Below are 21,199 nucleotides of genomic sequence, written 5' to 3'. Positions count from 1 at the left end.
AGTAAATTGTCGATGATCAAGTAAATCTCTTCCTCACCCTTCACAGCATTCGATGACAGAGAAAACTAATCTACAATATATTATACACTGCTATCTTATTTATAAGCATGATATATCTTATAGTATATCATATGGTATACTACCATATATTCCAGATAAAGATATTTAGTCCACATCATGATTTACCTATTGTTAATATAGTATATCATATGGGATGTCGATTTGGAACTAATTGAGACTCTATTGTTAATATAGTATATTATCTTTGAGGTATTGAACCTAGTAAAATTATATCGGGGGGTGCTTAGTGTTGAGTCTTTTAGAGCTAAATATGATAGAGCTCGAGAGTTTTAATGTAAGAGAAAACATACTTAAAGGACCTAGGTTTATGATCATTATGCTCGAAGATGCATATTAATATCGAGGATGATTATACGTTTCTTATAATCTTTATGAAATTATATCATGTTGAATATGAGAAACATGCAATAGTCATGAATGTAATTTGTAACATCCGAGAAATAATGTCGTGATGTTGTTCAATATGGTATCGAGTTATTAGACATGTGACATCAAAGTGTCTCAATCACATAGTAAATATTTGTCGATCATGTCATCGTTCTCCTATCACCTACGCATACCGAGCATACCAATATTATGAATTCTATAAAATATTTTAATAAATTATAATATAGAAAAAAAACCTATGCACCATATAATTTTTTTTTATAATGTGTTCTTTTATTTTTTAAGATAACAAAGGACTAAAATAAGATCATAAATGATTACACGATAATTTTTTATTTTATCATCTTTTAGTGAATTCTTACCTCATGTCAATTCATTGACAATAATTTTGAATGTTAAAAATATTTAAAAATCATATGAGAGTTTACCCAAAGCCCTAAATTTCTTATGGGCTAAAATATAAAGTGAATATGCCAATTAGTTTAGAGTTGATAAAAGCTTTGAAAGTTATATGGTCTATCACAAGGTTATATGGTCTACATCATTATTTTTTATTCAAAAAAATCTATTCTAGAGTGGATAATTTTTACCCTTTGATATATTAAAAAATAATATATATTGATGCAATAATGACAAATGGGTATAATATATGAAAAATAATATACACGAAGGTAGTGATAACATATGAATACACTGTTGTTGAATCTCGGATTTTGACGATGAAACCAATTGATAAGTGTTTATGATTTGATATGTGTTTTGAGTAACGTAGGATGCTTCGATCAGGATGAGACAATTAAAGCAGGAAGAATGATTGATCAATATATCAACATAAGGTTTCGAGCCATGGATTCGGGCATCGGGCCAAGATGAGTGGATATTACGCCAAGGATATCAGAGTTGCGGAGGTCAACTGGCCGATTGGGCAATAAGCCGTAAGAGAGGACGATGCACCGAAGAATCGGACGAAGCGTCGATGAACCAATGACATGCCGAACGACATGATTCATGTTTAGAAATAATTGTCTAGATTATAGTGTGTTTTTATGTGTGCAGGATTAACTAAATAGCAAGGCATAAAGCAAAATGAAGTCTCGTTATCAAGAACGTGATTTCGCTGGGAGTTCGAGAGTTCATCGAAAGTTCGGACATTCCTCAGAAGTTATGCTGGAACCAACCGAGAAGTCCAGGAGCTTGTTGAGAGTCCGCCGAAACATTACCGAGAGATCGTCGGAAGTTCACCGAAAGAAACCAGACTTATTTTGCTTAGAATATGTCTTAGGAATCGTAGTTAGCACGTAATTAGAGTTGGGATTGAGAGATAATCCCATCAACTCTGTTAGGGGCCAACTAGGCCCGAAGTTGGACTGGTTTGGGCCAGATTAAAGGCCCAACCAGGATGCTAAAAGTCTGACCGACGGTGGCATTGCTTAGGAGACTCAGTCTCCCAGGTGGTTTGGGCGGTGGTATCGTTGGCAGTAAATGCTGCCAGTAATGGTACCGTCGGCAGTAAATGCTGCTAGCGATGGTACCGCCCTTTTCAGGTAGTGGCACCGCTAGAGCTCGGTCTCCGAGCTCTATCAAGCAGTGGTACCGCCCGTACCCAGGAAACCCGGGATGAGATATTTTTAGGCTCCAAGTTTGAATCAACTTGAAGTCTATAAATACCCCTCTCATCCCTGGTTAAATGACACAAGTATTAAGAGTGAAAAAGAAAGAAACGCTGCTGTAATCTTGTGTGAACTCCTCTCAAAGTTCTAAGTGTTAGAATAGTTTGAGAGATGAGTGAGTGGGGGTGTAAGGGTTATCTCCTAAAACCGGTAAAAGGAGAATCGAGTTATAAAAGGTGGTTGGTTTTTGCCTATTGAAGGAAGACCGATAGTGGAAGCTGGTGGCCTCGACGGAAGATGAATCGGCGGAGTGGATATAGGTCATAACGACCGAACCACTATAAAAATCTGGTTTGCGTTTTGTCTTAAGCAATTTATTATTTTCAATATATTTACGAACGTGTTTAAGTTAAGATCTTTACGAAACAATTTTCGCTAGAATCAATTTTAATCGAAACGAAACGATTTGAATATGTGATTTAACCGCTGCAGTAATTCATCCCCCCTCTTAGTGCCAACTCATTCCTAACCGTTGTAACTCATTTCAACTCAATCATAGACATACTAACTCAGTTTTACAATCACTACTATAACTCCACATGATAACTCAATCCAATTTGATAAATACTATTCAACTAACATGTACGTTAGTAGATATTATGCATCTCAATTCAGGCCAGAAAAAGGACTATAAGCACCTCTTCATTAGATCGTCTAAATTGGTCAAATAAGCACCATCCAAGCTCTTAATATATGACAAAACCTATTAGCCTAATAATTGCTCAGAAAGGGGCTAACTCCCACATAGTTGATTTTTTCTTTTCAAAGGATATGTGGTTAAAGGTGAGATTTGAGCTCATAACTTTGTTATAATATATCAATTTTTTTACAATAAAATTATACATTCTTATGATAGTCTATCACATATATAAAATCACTAATAGATAAGTCAACACCCAATCAAAATAGCTAGATTATATGAAAATAGAGAATATTCTTGGTAGCCTTTTAGGTTTGAAAAATCTTTCCTATTGGCACGATAATTATTTTCCTCACACTTATAGAATATGATCTCTTTGTTATATATATATATATATATATATATATATATATATATATATAGCTTCTCCTCATTATGGATATCATTTGACTTAGCATTAGAGATGTTGGGAGAAGTCTAAAAGTAAAAGTATCCGAAGATCAATAATAAAGTATAGATTAGAATAAGCTGATGTAAGATTTATATGATTTGACATTCATAAAAAAATTAAATCTTTCACTATTTGATAATAATCAAATATAAAAAAAATTCTCTCTTTTCAATTAAAATTAATTGGACTCAAAATTTTGGAATCTCTTGTATACCCTCTCTCAGGTAGACATTAAATATATTTTCTCTCAACCTTTGTAGATATGCTAGAAAAAAAAAAATCCTACAAGTATTCAAAACGAAGATTTCAATTAACAAACAATAGAATCTCTTGTATGCTTCTTCCTCGTTAAAACCTAAAAAATGAGGTTTTTAAAAATAATAAAATTTCAATTAACAAAGATTTATTTTCATACTTACCTCTTTGCTCTTCAAATAATATTAATTCTTTAGGATATTTAACTCTTATTAAAACTCAAAAATACTTAAGATATGAAATACTAGAAGATATCTAATGCATATCCTTCTTCGAGAAAATACAATGTTCATACTCCATTAAAACTTTCCATTGTATTTTGGTCACCAAGAAAATAGATAATTTCTTACTCGATGTAGCATCCACGATCAATAGATAATCAATCTCATATCATTAATATTATGAAAGGGATAGATAACAACAGTCTTATATTGCCCATTTTATTCCGATCAAAAAGAAATGTCACACGAAGGCGACATGACCTAATTCTAAATCACATAAGTATCCTTTATCTTTTATGATTGAGACAATTGAATATTGTAATACTTATTGTCCCTTGTCTTTGTAATATAACATGTAAACTTATCCTTTATTCCTCCCTCGTATTTTAGGTCATTATGTCAAGGTTGATTGGTGTCAATATGATTCAAATTAGATTCATAGAATTTGTTGATGTATTTATCCGTGTAGATTTTTGTAGCAAATTATAAAACCAACATTAATCTCATAGCATGTTATCAAAATAGGTAACGAACCTAATTATATTGCTATATTAATTTCACATGTATAAAAATATATATTTTTATAAAGGTAAGAAACGAATGTAACATTCGAACCTAAGATGATAAGCTATCAAATTCTTTACTAGCTAATATTTTTTTAAAAATATTTGTATGTATTTATCTTGCACTTAAGTCGATGTGTCGACATTAACAAAATGTATACTTGTCTAAGCACATAATATTTAATGTACTTTCTTGACTAAATTTTTTATTCTATTATGAGCATTTTATCGGATGGCACCCCCAATACACCGTTTTGTTCAACTTAGTCGAAAATATTCTCAATCTTTATTAAAATGATTTGACCACATATATTATTTAAAAAATCGATAATTGATTATCATAAAAAGTTTAAAAAATAAAAAAATAATATTAATCATCTTAGAATCTTTATCTAATGATTTTATGATAATTAATTATTAAATTAATTTTTTTTTGAATAACATCTATCGTCAAATCTAAAGTAGGAGGATATTTTCATCCAAGTTAAAAAAAAAAGGATACCTCTTAATAAAAAATGAATATAAGGGTGCGATCTGACAAAAAATCAATATTAAGTTTTTCTTCATAAAATACCCTTCCATTATTACCTTAATCCATTTAACTACAAGTTAGATTTAAATGTAATTGAAAGTTGGCCAGTTTCTCGTAATACCAGCAATTGTGGGGAACACCATGGGAAGAATAAGAGACGCTGACTATATTATCGGCCTTATTAAACCCAATCTATGCATAGGGAGGGCAGGGCAAGTTTTTCTTTTGTTTTTTGAGAAAAAAAATCGATTAAATCAAACAGAGATACAAACTAAGCTACTGAAGGATGATCAACGAACAAAAAAATGGAAAGCTTCCTGTTTTCTAGGTAGGTGTTCAAAAACTTGTAATATCGGATTCAGAAGAGAGATAAAAAATATTTGTAAATAGTTCTACAAACCCCACAAGATTAGCCCTCTTTAGTTTGTCAAAACTATTTTGGATGATCGGAAGTGATACGTTGCGACTATTGTCGCTAAGGCATAGAATAGTGAAGTCTACGTATTCTGCTCCTGGATTAAAATATATAATCAGTTAGCCACTTGTGTGATGTAATGCATTTGGGAGAAAAAATGCCTAGATAACCTAACACCGACTTGCTCGTTTTAATAGGAGTTCGAGAGGTAACTCGACGAACTATTCACAGGAATATTTCTAAGAGTCCAAGAGGCACTTTGTGATGGTTATGAACTAACTTCCATACGGAATATTCATAAGAATATTCTTATGAGTTCGAACTATTTTTTTTGTGGAATATTCACAAGAATATTCTCAAGAGTCCGGGAGCTATTTGGATAAGTTATAAATCATTTCCCTTGCAGAATTTTTAAGGGGAAGAACTTAGAACTAGAGAAGTAAATCTCGTTACTAATTTAAGCATCGAAGAGATTGACTTGAGAAGCTATTCTCGACTTTGATCTTCATGTAGATGATATCTCGGGTGAATGTGCTTTTCATCTTGGACAACTTCGAGCATATAGATCGAAGCCACCACATGCTAATAAGGTCATTAATGATATTTTCTTCCAATAATGATAATACCATTATTAGAAGAAAGTTTGTTAAGCTCACTACCTTCATCCAAACCTGTCCGTTATCAAAATATCAAAATTCATATTTATTATGCTCACTATTTCAATAAGGGAGTGCATGAGAAAAGGAGCTATCCGCAGGAGAGAAAGAAATAATAGAACTTAGGCAGACGATTTATAGAAATTCATATTTTTAGTAACCAAGCCACCTTCCAATTAGACCGATATTCTTAGTAGTTGTAGACTTTTAAGTATTGCCATATTTATTTTGATCATCATTATTAATGACAGTTCTAATGCTTAACATTATCCGACAATATGAATACACTCGATTTTCCAATCGTAATATGAAAGCTGTCTTCGTGTACTCAAAACATGCAATTAAAAGATTCATCATGCTAACTAATCTACCTCAACTCAATAAGAGAAAACCACGGCATATATAATTGATCTTCCACTAAAAGAATTTTTGCTCTCAATCAGACCTTCCAACTATATAATGTTTCTTTGAATCTGAATTAAACATCCTTATCCGATCAAGCAAAAGAATCAATAGCAAATCTCGTCTCTGTTGGAGTAACCATATCTCTCTCATCACTTCTTCCTTTACTTTCTTCACCGGATATACCTCCACAGATTCCTCGGTTTTCCTTACTGCTTGCTTGCTAAGGAAAACATAGTCGTCTAAATACCCAAAAAAATGAAGGAAAAAAATTGAATTAATAAATAAATAAAAATAGGGAAAAGAGATAAATTAATAAAGATAAATAAATTAATAAAAAAGAAAGAAAAATCACTTAAAATAAAAAAGAGATATAGAGAAATAAAAACCACTCCATTTTTTTTATTTAATTGATTAATTAATTGAATCAAAAAGTGGCTTTTTATTATTTAAAGTCGCGTCCCCGTCCGGGCAGTGCCGATCAGTCTCTGTTCCGTCGAAGTCTCCGCCCTCCTTCCCCAAGTCGCCGCCCGTTCTTTGCCGCTCCCTCCACCGTCCATCCTCTTTCCGGTACGATCTATCGCCATCCTCGTCTCCCTCATCTTGCCGCTCACCTCGTCTCCCCTGCTTTCCACCACCTCCCTCGCTCTCCAAACCCTAGAAGCCCTCGACCCTCTGATCGGCTTCATCAGCCTGTTCGCCCTCATGGCCGAATCTCCCTGCGGCTTCCCCATCTCGGATTACTTTTCCTCCTTCGCATCCAACTTTAAGAATCCCTTCCCCACTCTCAGGTCGTTCAGCTTCCACCACCACCGCCACCTTCGCCCCTCGTTGAGGACGCTCGTGAATCTCTTCGCTGAAGAACCGAAGCGCCCCAAGTTAGTTCTCTACACCACCTCGCTCCGCGGCATCCGCCGCACCTTCGAGGACTGCTGCGCCGTCCGCGCCATCCTCCGTGGCTTACGCGTCGCCGTCGACGAGCGCGACGTCTCCATGGACGTCTCGTTCCGCATCGAGCTGCAGTCCTTGCTGGGCAAGGGCCGGCCGTTGGCGCTGCCCCAGGTGTTCATAGAGAACCGGTGGCTCGGCGGGGTGGAGGAGATCTGGCAGATGAACGAGGCCGGGGAACTAGGCCGGAAGCTCGAGGGCGTCGCCGCGCAGGACCCTACGTTTGTCTGCGACGGCTGCGGTGGGGCGCGCTTCGTGCCGTGCTCGTATTGCCATGGAAGCCAGAAGGTCTTCGTGGAGAAGGAGGGGAGGAAGCGGCGATGCGACGAGTGCAACGAGAATGGGTTGGTACGATGCCTTCACTGCTGTTCATGAATCTCAATAACCCAATCAAATTAGAGATAAGGAAAAGAATAATTTTACTGGAAGTAGCTTCGTAGAAAATAATTTGAAAGAACGAACCAAAGTCAAGAAACTATTTTATTCTTGATCTTTGCTTGTCCCCTTCTGGATGGGACCAGTTGACTTGCTCGAGAGAAATCTGACCCAGTTTAGATGTAACCGGGAAGGCTTTCTTGGTGATGCATCTTCTCGATAATTGATGCTGACTTTGAGAATGAACAACTGGTTCTCGTCTCAATAGTTTGGGTCTATTGACGATAAGTTGTGTATATATTATTGTATATATCGGTTTGCCAATAAAGTAAAATAGTCGTGTGTATATATTGTTGTATATATCGGTTTGCCTATAAAATGTTAATTTCTTTTCTTTTCCTTTTGTGCAAACATTGAAGGATGATCATCGATTTGTTTCAATCTTGTTTATCAGATAAACTTATAAGTCATGTCATTTGCTAAACTTCCTTTTTGCAATGTGTGCGAAAATTTGCTGTTCTTTTTCGATGCTTTACAGCCTTTCTGATTATATTGAAAATACCTCTCGCACGTTTGATGTGTGAATGTTCTTTCAGGAAAAGTGGATCTGAATTCTGGTTAATTTTTAGATTTTAAGGACATCATTTATAGTCAGAAAAATTCTGCAACCTATATCTATTATATATGTAGATTAGTTTATTGAGGTAGATTGTCACTAGATGGTAGCATGTAGTCCCATGTATTTATGCATGTTTTATTTATGTTGAATTTCTCTGCAAGCTAAATGTCTTTTCTAATGTTGTCAATGATTAACATAGACAGTAGGCTCATTTGCGTCAGGGTTTTTAAGAGGAGATAACACCAAATTATTGCCCATCAGTTTGTGGAGAGAATTCAGAATAATGGTCAATTGGTCATTCATAAGCAGCTGGGAATCTCAAGAGCATAACATTAGTAGGGAACTATAAGATTACTAGTTGATGCAACTGATCTGGGAATATTTGGCATGATATAAGCATTTGTAGCTCTGAAATATTGTTAATATTTAAATTTTTAAGTGTGTTTTGACAAAGCTATTGGAAAAGGAATAATCTTCACAGGCTGAAACCATAACCTTCTCAAGCATCTTACAATTGTAGAAGTTCCTCATGAAGTTGTAGGCTGAATGACATATCTTAAAGGTGCTTAGACTAGGCTGGGTGTGATAGTGGGGGTGGTTGGTTCTTGAACTATTCTCCAGTCTCATACAGGTTTCTTATGGATACTCTCAAAATTATGAGATTAATATTCTGGATTCTTGGTAGTTAGACCTGTCTGTTTTTATCTATAATCCTTACAAATAATTTTATCTATCTTTTTAGTAAAAAAAAATATTTGAGTACAGTTGTGATCATTTCTATAAATAATTAAATATTTATATCTTTTCTTAAAGCAAGTATTTATAATTATAAGATCAAGTTATAAAATTTAGAATCATACCATCATATTTATTTCTCTCTTCATAACCAAAGTACTCGTGCACGCTTTTATATTTAACATATGTTTTCCCTATATAATCATTCAAGTCTTCTCAAATTATAAGTTTTTCGATTATAAACATTTTTTGAATGTTATCATCTAACTTTTCTCAAAATTATTTTTTGGTCTAATCACCTGATTCCACTCGAGGGGTATAAATACTAATGACATTTAAAATATCTTATCATTTCACAAAATTTAAAATTATAATTCTATCTCAAAATCATTTTACATCTACAATATTGTTCTTAAGATCCTTATTAACAATAATTCTTATACCAATTTCGTGTTTAACTTTTGAAGTATACCAAATTTTAAATCCAGTAGTATTAAATTCTCTAAATTTTTTTCCTACCCACTTAGTCTTTTATAAATAAATAATATTTATTCTTTTTCTTATCATGACGTCTAGCAATTCTAATCTCTTCCTTAAAATGTTAATATATTCTAAGTTGTTAACCCAACCATCTGGACTAACTTTTTTACTCGTTGATTCAAAATAATAAAAGAACCCTTGCCTACTTAGTACCATACTCTGGCATCAATGTGATGGGCTTCTTCCATTTGTGATTCAAGACACCTAGGTGGTGAAGGTGTCTTACGTCATTTTGGAGTGACGACCTAGATAACTCTGATATATACTAAGTATTTTGACTATAAAATTAACATATAGTCTGGTATAAACTTGAGCATGTAATATACCTTTAACTGTCCATACATAATGAATATTTTTTTATCTGATTTTTTGAAAGTTATTTTTTAATTAAAATTTATACTTAAATCATTTGTTAAACAAAATTATATATATTAAATCTCTCCAAGACTCGATCAATATATATTTTTTGAGATAATCTTAATAATATTTGATATCTATCCATAAATATCTTAATATCAATATTATAAAATGTCTCATTCATATCAATAATTTTAAGAAATTTTCTAGTTTGGAACAATAAATCAAGATCACTACTAGCAAAATATTATCTATATATAGATCAATATAATAAATATATTCTCACTGATCTTTAAATATAAATATTGATAAATAATATTTTTTTAATTTTTTTAAAAATAATGGTATTATGAAATTTTATATACTATTATCTCGAGGCACGTAAGGTCATAAATGAATTTCCTAAATTTGCATATCAAATTTTATATTTATATTATTTTCTTTGCATACATTTATGTTACCTCATATAAATCTGAAACTCTATTAAAAAAAATATTTTCACATCATATTAACTCAAAATCATAAAGAGCTATTACTGTCATGACGATTCTTAGAGAGTTCATTTAAAAAATTAAAAAAAATATTTTGTTATGATCGATGCTTTTTTTTATGACTAAAATCTTTAACCACAAGTCTAATCATTATATTGTTCGATATTGCCCTTTTGAATCATATTTATATAATAAACTATTTTATAATTATTACGTACTTCGATAAATTCTCAAATATCATTTTGGTTCATTGATTTTAATTCTTCTTCGATTACATCTTATCATTCTTTAGAATAACTACTTTTCATAATTTATGAAAACAATGAGGAATCCTTTTGATTCCTATATCATAATCTAATCTGATTCTACATAATTAACAAAAATAACATGTTTTTCTATCCTTTTAGATATTCTCAAAATTATCAATTGTGATTATTTTGTAGGTTTATCAATAGCGATATAAATATTATGTAAAAGTTCATTAATATTATTTTATTATTTATCTTTATCAAATCATTTAGAAATTAAAAAAATAATAATATCTCAAATATAAAATGATAAAAGAGTATCAACCTGTATTTTCTAAATATCAAGGTTAAGTTTTAAGATTTTCACTCCTAATTATTCGTTATTTTTTAGAAATCTTGTATTATTAGATTCAACTATCATTGTATTATGATTAAGGTAATAAAATATGAATCCCTTTGAGTTTTTCTAGATAAATAATAAAATATTTAAAAACAATCATTGGATCCAAATTCTTTTCATGTGATTTGAAGATCTTTATCTCTATAGGACAATCTTAAATATATAAATATCTCAAATTGATTTTTCTATCAATCTATAACTCAAAAGAAATTATGGAATTGACTTACTACGAACCATGTTTAAAATATACATAACTGTCATAGAGCTTCTCCTCGTATTGATTCAGGTACAAAAGAATAACTCATCATTCTCTTAACTATATCCATAAGAATACGATTTCACCTTCAGCAATTCTGTTTTGTTGTGACACATTTGGTAAAATGTACTAAGCATAAATACCTCATTTTTCTAAGGATCTAATAAAAAATTATAATTATGATCTAATTCATCATAGCTATTAAATTTTTATTTAATCATGATAAGCTTATCTTCATCGAAAGAACAATAATATCATCATTAATTCTATACAAACTATCATAAAAAATTTAAAAGTAAACTTTTATTTAATCGTGATGAGCTTATTTTCATCGAAAGAAAATTAATATCATCATAATTCTAGACAAAGAACACAAAATTCTAGAATGGTAAAAATATAACATTAAATGAATCAATCTCTAGGCATAAGCACTAAATATCAACTATTATCATTTTTGCTTTAAGATGATTCCCTATAACGATAAATATTTTATACTTTTTTTTCAATATTAAAATGAATCTCTATTAAGTTGAAGCGTGAGAATCAATCCACCAAATATTAGAAATGGACTTCTATAAAGTTTGATTCAAAATATACAAACGTCGGGCTAATATTTTTTTTTTTCGAAATCAAACCTTATAACTCACATTCACATGACCTTTCTTGTCATAAAAATAGTATTTTATTATAAAGATTTTTTTTATGAGTTTCTATAGCATTTATAATCTCAATTAATTTACACTTTAGTTTTCTTTTATTATTACTTATTCCCTAAGTAATACTTAAAATATTATGAGTCTTTCCTACTTTACTCTTAATTCTTTTTAAATAGATATACTAGTTAGCTCATTTAAGTTTAACTTATCTTTAATTTTATTATAGTAAATTTTAAATGAGCTAAATTAAGAAAAAATAAAACTAAGAATAAATTATATGAGAAAGGACTCAACTACATTTTTTGAGCTTACAGTTTTATCAAGTATATCAAGAATATAATCTTGAATTCCTCAAATATTATCATGCTAAATTTTAGTCGGTCTTTTCATTAAGATATTAGTTAATGACTTTTCAGTAAATTTAAATTAATCTTTAGTACATTAGCTATAGATTGTAATGAAATTTAAATATTATTAGCAATCATCAAAAAAATTGAGACTTTTAGACCTTTCCTAATCATTTACTTTATTTATTTATTTCACATACCTTACAAAGTTATGTGTATGATCCTGCCAACTAGTCTAATACATCTCGTATAAATTGTATATACTCAAGTCATTTATAATAACTTAATCTAAAAAATATGAAAATATTGCAATAAAAGAAGTATCACTGTAATAATATAATATAATATCAATGCTTTGAGCATTTTAATAAATATTAAATTATTGATATTATCTCGATTTCACCTTGTGGTGAAATATTGATGTATCTAATATTTAGATAAAATTATTTATGAAGGTTTGATACCATCCTCATATAATAGTATGCTACATTTGAGTATACAATCTTAAACTGTAAGGATATCAAAAACAGTATTATTTTACCCAATCACATATTTATTTTAAATATATTCTCTTTTAAGATTATTTAAATCTTTTAATTATATGTGTCATTATTAATATTATTTTTAATATTATTTAGGATTAATTATTTAATTTAATTATATAAGTTATTGGTCTAGGTTACTTTAGTGATTACAAGATCAATACAATAATATAAAATATAAATTAAAATATTATATAAATAATAAATTTTTTATTATAATTAATATCTCATAAGCTTATCATCCAAAACCACTTTGACAACTACCAACTAAATAAAACTTAGGGATATGAGTTACAAATAATATTTATCAAATTTTATATTCTAATTTATACCAAATCAATTCAATAATAATAAAATAATAATCATAATAATTATTAAATATTAATCGGTATAAAGAAAAACTCATATGATAACTATAATCATGATAAATCATAAATCATACCTTTTATGTAAAAAAATAAATATTATTTTATAATTTTAAATATATGCATGTGAATAATCAAACAAATATCCAAGAATAATAATTAAAATTTTAATTATCACATGTAAAATTTTATCAATATATTATATGAGAAAACTATAAAAGATTATAATTTATAATTTTTTAGTTTTGCATAGAACCCTAAATTATATCAATCAATTCTATTTGATTGGGCAAGCCCATATATTTATTTCAATCATTCGCCCACTTAAATCCATCAAAACTAAAATTGATTAAAACTTGATCAGTGAGTCTAAATTTAGTCAAGTAATCAAAATAAAATCATGTTCAACTTCGATCAAGATATTTAATTAAAATAAATCAAATTAGTCAATTACATAATTAAGGATATAATTTAAAATAAAATTTAATTTCTAAAGAGTATAATTATAATTTTACTTAGAATATATAGTGAAAATTTTAAATTTCTTAAGGTCATAATTGAAAAGTAAATTTAAGGACACATTGGATATTTTCTTGATTTATGAGAGGTAAAATTATCTTTTTTTAAAGACCCTAATTCTTATGCTATTGTCGTCCCGCCCATGGTCTACCATACAACAACTGACCTACAATCTCATTGATTGTCATGTCATGTCGTTGTGTCCACCGACGTTTGTGCGTCGATTAGCAACCACACCGTCACTACGATGCCTGACGGTGCTCACAAGTTTGTCGCACATGTAGGCTATCACGGTCTTTGGCATCTAGTCGACGTCGATCATGACTAGCAAACGTCGCAGCAACATTGTTGCAACCACCACATGCAACGACACTTATTGCAATTGCTTCCGCACACAATAGTCGTCACAATGACCACAGATAGTAGCGATACTATTGTAGCCATTGCACACAATGACACTACAACAATCGAACCAAGGTAAGTCAATTATCCAAGGCTATTGCACCCCACGGTGTTCCGCAAGGTACATGATCGTTGCCCGTCACTAGGCTAACAACTACTCGAGCCTATCACCCTCAACAATACTATCATTGATAGTAAGCTTTTAATAGTAGTCCATCGCTAGCAAGCAAATGATCGAATAGAATAGATAGAAAGTAGATCGAAAATACAAATATATCATTTAAGTATCATAAATCAAAATTGAATAATATCTCTTTTCATAAGCAAAATATACTAATAAACAAATCTAAATACAAAATAGATATGATATACGTTTACGATTTAATAGCAGCTTAAGCCATCTGATACGATTGAATCAAGATTTGGAAACGAAGCCAACTACTGCCGAGCCATCTACAAAGTTTAAAAAAGCATCACATTCCAATGTAATAGTGACAGGGTTTATCTGAACGTGCAAGCGTGTCAAAAGATGCATCACATTATGATAGGTTGTACACGCAACTTTGCCATATATTCTGCAACACTATTTACAATTTGAAATACCTATGCGTCATGAGAAAGACTGGCACAGCTGTTGCCTTCATGGCCAAGTGGCTGTCATCATTCTTGGCTTGGATAAGGAGACCACAATGATCGTTGAATCCCCACTCGGTCATCTTTTCTGTTGATGTGGGTTGCACCACTCGATCAGTAATTAAAGCAACTTAAAGATCTAATGGTGAGCTGTGAGCCAGAAAGATAAAGAAAGAGCCACCACATAATGCGGTCAATTAACAGAGACCATTAAGCTGAAGCTAACAATTCCTGCAGATTTGCGTCCCAGAAACAAATGAAGAGTCTGTACAAAGTAATTTTCCTCATTCTATTGGGTGAGAGGGACACATTCAAGTTCAATCTCCAGCTCACCACGTTCGACATTTTGAAGTCTGAGGGTAATCTCCTGTTTTACTTTGCCATCAACAAGGGAAATTACACTATCCTTGACCAGTGTGTCGTCGTTGGTGGCCAGCCATTTCCCGAGCTGCATGGGCTCGAAGATGTTGGTGTTTTCATATGCTTGGGCTGCTGCAAGCAGCGGCTGGATGTCTATCTCGGCCTCCCCCATGCGATCGTCGGTTGAGAATGTGTCCTTATCATACACTTGCTGCAATCATAAATGCAAAATATGCTCAGACAATGACAATGCCTTCCCGAGACAGTTGAATTATCAAAAGTCAACTTGATAGATTCCATCATACGCTCTGGCTTCCTTGTGTATAATTCTGTTTAAAGGAACTTGTTCAAATTACAATATACCATTGATCAGCATGGAGATTAGATCGTTTATACTGTACTAAGTTTCATTTACAATTAAATTGCCTATCCTAATATCAACTATGTAACTATCAGTATGACAAGCTTATTAGGTTCAGTTGAAGCAGAGACAAAATAAGTCTTAAATTTTGCATGAAGTTATTGCCAAAGAAAATGACAATAAAATGCCCCACTTTTGGTGATAAATGTGGAAATCTAATGTCAGACGGGCATCCAGCGAAATCCAATCACATAAATCCAACATGAAAGCTGATCTCAGACCAACAAAATACATTGCTAACCACATTAGGGCAGCTGAACTATATTATTTTGGAAGATAATAGTTCTTTGATTCATTCATTGTTGGACAACATGAACATTTTGCAAGAAAAAATGATGCAGGACAAGGGGAGTTTCTTAATGAAATATTAGGTGCACTCTCCAACAGATGGTGAATACATGCAATCGAGGGTATTCTCTGCCAAAATCAGCAAGCACAAAGCTAACCTAGGGGCATTTGATGTTGATGCATATAATTATAGTGGCTGAGAAGGCAATGTAGTTTAGGTACAAGAGAACTTACAGCTAAAGCAGCATAGAATGTGCTTTAAGAAATAATCATACTATCCAATATAAGGAGACCTCACTGCTAGAGCTCTAGAAAGTTGCTATAAGATTCTAACTCCTTTTGTTCTTGGAAAATAAGTTTCTTTAAAATGGTAAGCAAGTAAGCATAGTGTTTTACTAAAGTTGTGATGATATGCTGGAGAAGCAAGCCAACGATTGAATGGCACTAGTAAATTTAGTGATAAGCCAAGCCGCTGGATAATAAAATACAGTGTTTACCTAAGTTGCATCAATCTGCTGGATAAGTGAACCCATGAAATAATTCACGTGTACTTGTATTGCTATGCTCAGTAGGTACTATAATACCTATACAGGCTTATACAACGGTGACCCAATTAACTATGACATTACATGACAAAACATCTATGTCCAGAGAATACGTGCATCAAAATGGTTAATCTCGCAATCATCAAGTAAAGTGGAAAATCAAACATGATTGCTTATGTAAAATTTGGCCAGCAAGAAAAAGAAAATATTTCAGGAAAGGGCATATATTGTTCAGACATAAAAAAATGTGGTTCCCTTAGATAGCTGAGAACATATATTTTCCTTAACAACTAATACTTACTAGCTTCAGAGGTGGAATGGGATCTGGGATTGATAACATCAGTTTCTCATTCCATACAGGGTTCAGATTGCTCTTGATCACCCGTGTTTTCATCGACTGTAACAGCAAACTAAAAGCTCAGATGTTTAAACCATGAATGAGAAACCAGAGCTGCAAAAGATTAAAATTATTAATCTGGTTCCTTGCCTGGTGTCCCAAGTTCAGGATAACATATGGATCACTGGTAATCACATCCCGAACAGCTAAGTTGGTCCCCCTAATTATGTTGACTTTAACTAATCCAACAAACTCGACCATGCCCATCTGCAAATCATTATCTTATTTGTACAGAATAGAAATTCTAATATATACTGAATAATTTGAAAAGACATACAAATTTAGAATGTTCAGAATCAAATCATGTAATTCATACCATTTTCTTTACTTCCTTATATTCAGATTCCTTTCTTCGACAACTGTTGCGAAATGCATGACCTCGACCATAACGACTACCAGTCTGTTGCTTCTCAAAATTTTTGATGTTTGCAGCATTGTTCTGAAAAGATGTGTTATCACCGGCAGATATTTCAGATCCAACTTGTGCATTAAAGGTTGAGAACTGTTGCAGCTCATATTTTCTCCTGAGTACAGAAATGTGATACAGATTTAGATCAAAGTTCGACAACATGAAAATTTGACAGTTGCAGGAAGGTACCTGATAAAATCTGTGCGTTCCTCAATGGAGGAATCTGGTCTTGGCTTTTGAATATAATTAGGCAAAAAGGCTTCATATATAATATTTATGGCGGAATTACCGCCCCCATCAGTTAGGGAATCAACCTGTTCATCTGTCCATTCATCTAACTTCATTGATAAAACCTGAAGGAGAATGATGAAAGACTTGAAACTTGTGATGCAAGGCAATGCTATGAAGTCAGCATCATTTTGACAAATTTTCTTGTGCATTGCTAAATCTGATTTTTGTACGAAATTGCATTTCATTGTACAATCTAACAGCCTTATTTGGATTCTAAAATTCATGTTTTGTTTATTGTTCTTTCAAAGTAAGCAATAATCTTCTTGTTTCTAAAGATGGCACAAGATTGATGCACACTTGATACTATGACCAATGGTTTCAAAATTCTCAAATCTAACATTAATTAGTTAGTCTAAAAAGAACTTAATTTATGTAAAGCAATTCTAAACTGAGGTGATGCGTTTCTTGGCAAATTGGAAACTAAAACCAGCATAAGTCCTTTTGGATCAGTTAAAATAACTTCATTTAGTAAATGCTGAGCTATTCCAAAATAATTGTCTTTTCTTAGATAATTTGTACATGTAGTAACAACACAAACACATATTCTTAGTAGCTTATATTTCTTGCATTTCTTGTTTAAATCATGTTCATCATAATCAATCAGTTTAACCAAATACAGTTAGTATTTTTTTAGTTGTCAGACATCAAAAAAGAAATATACTTGCATGAGGAGATATTAGGTTTTTGACCAACAAGCATGCTTTGCAATTATATCTATGTTACACAATGAGATCTTGTCAATAAATATATTCCACGAACAGATATAATTATGTCAAAATGATGTAGATGATAAATCTGTAAACATAAAAACTGATATTCAGATGCAATTTGGTGTTGATCATTACCTTAGAGACATGAACTCCAAGACTTCTATGAACTCCAGAGCACTTGATACAGATAAATACTCCAAGATTCAGTGAGCTGATCATAAAAGATAGTAACCATTATATGAATTGTTGAGGAATGGTCATCGGACACTTGAGAAGTAAGGACTACAAATAACAAGATAGAAAGTATAGAAATACAGAAAAATGTTGCAAATTGTCGACTTCCATGCTGAATGAGTCATGAAGCTGCTTCTCAAATGAACACAATAGATATCAATTCATTAACTTCACTCAACTTAGACATTAAGAGATGGTGACAAAGAAGTTGAAAATAAATGCCATCTTGCAAATATAAAACAATATATGCATTACTTGAACTGGAGCAGTAGATTTATTTAGACTAAGAACTGATAGATGCACTGAAGCTATAACAGAAGCAATGCAGAAAGATATGTAGAGTATCAACTATCAATAATCAGATAGATGCTTACATCCATTTCGGGTCTGGTGAGCCACAGTCGGCACAAAATCTGTTACTTGGTTGATTTGATAAAATCTTTAGCCTTCTAAGTGGAGTTGAAGAATCTGCAAAAAAATGAAGTCAGATTAGACTTTTTTGCTTCATATTTTTATTAAAAGTCACAGAGAACTAGAATCAAGAAATCGAAGAATGTACAATATAGCAATAAAATAAACTTGACATTGTACTTCAATAAGCTATTTATTACATTTAATGTTGCATGACTAGCAGAAATCTTCCAGAACTCTAATGTCTGTTCTGCAATCCCAGCAATTCAGAAAGTTGATAGAAAGTACAATTCCTTGAATTCAGAATCATATCTCCTAATATTTGTAATACTGTTTCAGCTATCCAAAGCCAAATTCTGTATATTGTGAAGCTTACAATATATGGTATCTGTTTTTTAGTCATTCAGTAACTTGTCAACTTAAGTAGCTGCCACTTTTTGCACTCGGTTGAGGAATAAAAAAGAAACAAAAAAAGAAGTGATCCTACACTTTGTTCACAAATTATGTATATAAATGATGCAGCATCTGTAAGTTTACAAGATCATGTCCTGATCTATTGAAACACAAGCAATTGAGGATTTCATAACAAAAGTTCTTTAAATTGTATCAATGGACTTTATTAGACTTCTCTCAAGGCCGACACATAATCCAAGCCACCTGGTCTGTAAGACCAACAGAATAGCTTGGCGCGTAGGAATCTGATGCTCTTGGACACCCAAATGGACTATTAATTTCCAATGACAGAAAAATCATGTCAATTTGCGACATTTGAGCTTGTGTAAAGCGATTATAGATCTGTTCCTTATATGGCTATGTAAAGAAAATATTTGAGCTTGTGTAAAGCAATTCTAGATCTGTTCCTGCCGTCCAATTCACCTGGCTATGTAAGGTTGCACAATTGTGACCAGGCGACCAGGTAAACTGTTACTGAAACAATCTCCCCTCCGTATGGAGCGGTAAGAATATGTTATTAGAGGGCTCATGCACTGGTTGGCACGCTTTTATCTTCTGATTCACGCCGACCTTCCACATCAAGTACTTTCTTCTTTGTGCCTTGAGAATGCATTTGTTAACTATTAAAGTTGGTAATTTCTACTTCAAAGAAAATGCACTACCGAACACGTTAAACCAACAAGCCATTCTCTAGCACTTCTCAGTCAGAAGACAGGCTGCTAATACCAAATTAAAGTTGTCAGATAGGTTCTTAATCGCCACCAATTTCATGCAAATCAGAAGTCCCTGAAAGAACGACCCTCACAACCAGAGGCCAAAATCACATCAAGAACGGAAGGAAATGAACAGAACATGACAAGCAACGTAAGAACGGAGGAACCAAGTCCCCCAAAGTACTGACAAAACAACGAAAGCAGAGATAATCATAAAAACATCAAAACATCAAATGAAAGAACCTGCAGATTTGCAGAGGCCGTGGTTTCCTTGTTTGGTAGACATTTACACAGCAACTCCCCCCCCTCCCCAAAACGAATCACGGCCACCGTGAATGCCAAGTCTCCCTGCAAAAGCAAAACCACAATTCCTAGCATTCGCATCATCTGATAAGCCGCAAACAAGAAGGAACCACGAAATCCTTTTTTACCTTTGTATCGAAATCGATCAGACCAAGGCAAGGGAGGGCATCGTCACCTTCCCATCCGAAAGCGAGAACCGCCAACCATGGCGATTCAGTTCTAACAACCGAATGCCTGCAAGTCAGAGATTGGAACGATGCACATATATATCCATCTCCCCACCCGCACGTCCGTTACTCATTATTATCATTATTATTATTATTATTATCATTTCTTTTTTCTACCCTATGATATATATATTAACAGAAAATAAAATTGAATATAAATTGTAGGGCAAGAAACGGATAAGATGAGAGTTAATGGAGTGGCGAATAGGTTTTTTCCGTTGTTAATTAAGGAGAGTTTCCTTAAGACATTAGTTGGCGGACTTCATTATTGCGCATAACTTGCGGTTTAGTTGGAGTCACGTCGCGGAAGCACACGTGGACGTCGGAGACAAGTTGCGACGGGGCTGGACGTTGCTGATGAATAGTTGCATCGATTTGGTGATGCGAGAACGATTTAACGAGCGAAGAATGACCAAATCTTTTCTTTATAAGATAGAAAAGAAAGGAAAAAGATATACAAGAATATTTTATTTTATTTTGAGTGGAGTGGAATAACTCGTATGTAAGATAAAAAAAAACCTTCACTTTTCATCAAATCAATGTAGTCCATCCTTGGATAATCAACTTGAGTATAAAAAAATTATTAAGTCTTTCATGAGTGTTAATTAAATAGAAAATTTTATTTTGATATTAATTATTATAATTTTAATGATACTAAGAGGAGGATGAATTAGTATCTTAATACATTTTAATTATTTTTAAATTTTGATCAAGAATTATCAAATATTAAG

General features: G+C 32.4%; 2 protein-coding genes across 2 annotated transcripts; one reads left to right on the top strand and one right to left on the bottom strand.

Annotated features, from left to right (window-relative positions):
- Nucleotides 1–6,374: 6,374 nt before the first annotated feature.
- Nucleotides 6,375–8,541, top strand: LOC135643977 (uncharacterized protein At5g39865-like). Its single transcript, XM_065161308.1, has 2 exons — nt 6,375–7,569; nt 8,437–8,541. The coding sequence occupies exons 1-2, from the start codon at nt 6,979–6,981 to the stop codon at nt 8,443–8,445; spliced, it is 600 nt and encodes a 199-aa protein (XP_065017380.1). The 5' UTR covers nt 6,375–6,978; the 3' UTR covers nt 8,446–8,541.
- A 6,155-nt stretch (nt 8,542–14,696) lies between these two features.
- LOC135645979 (probable ADP-ribosylation factor GTPase-activating protein AGD11) lies at nt 14,697–20,507 on the bottom strand. The gene is made up of 9 exons (XM_065164979.1): nt 20,370–20,507; nt 20,182–20,286; nt 18,736–18,829; nt 18,263–18,338; nt 17,316–17,479; nt 17,034–17,241; nt 16,808–16,924; nt 16,622–16,717; nt 14,697–15,277 (listed from the first exon to the last, which is right to left on the bottom strand). The coding sequence occupies exons 2-9, from the start codon at nt 20,222–20,224 to the stop codon at nt 14,996–14,998; spliced, it is 1,080 nt and encodes a 359-aa protein (XP_065021051.1). The 5' UTR covers nt 20,225–20,286; nt 20,370–20,507; the 3' UTR covers nt 14,697–14,995.
- Nucleotides 20,508–21,199: the final 692 nt, after the last annotated feature.

Source organism: Musa acuminata, chromosome BXJ3-8, assembly GCF_036884655.1.
Source record: "Musa acuminata AAA Group cultivar baxijiao chromosome BXJ3-8, Cavendish_Baxijiao_AAA, whole genome shotgun sequence".
Lineage (NCBI taxonomy): Eukaryota > Viridiplantae > Streptophyta > Magnoliopsida > Zingiberales > Musaceae > Musa > Musa acuminata.
This window is presented reverse-complemented; position numbering and strand designations above follow the sequence as displayed.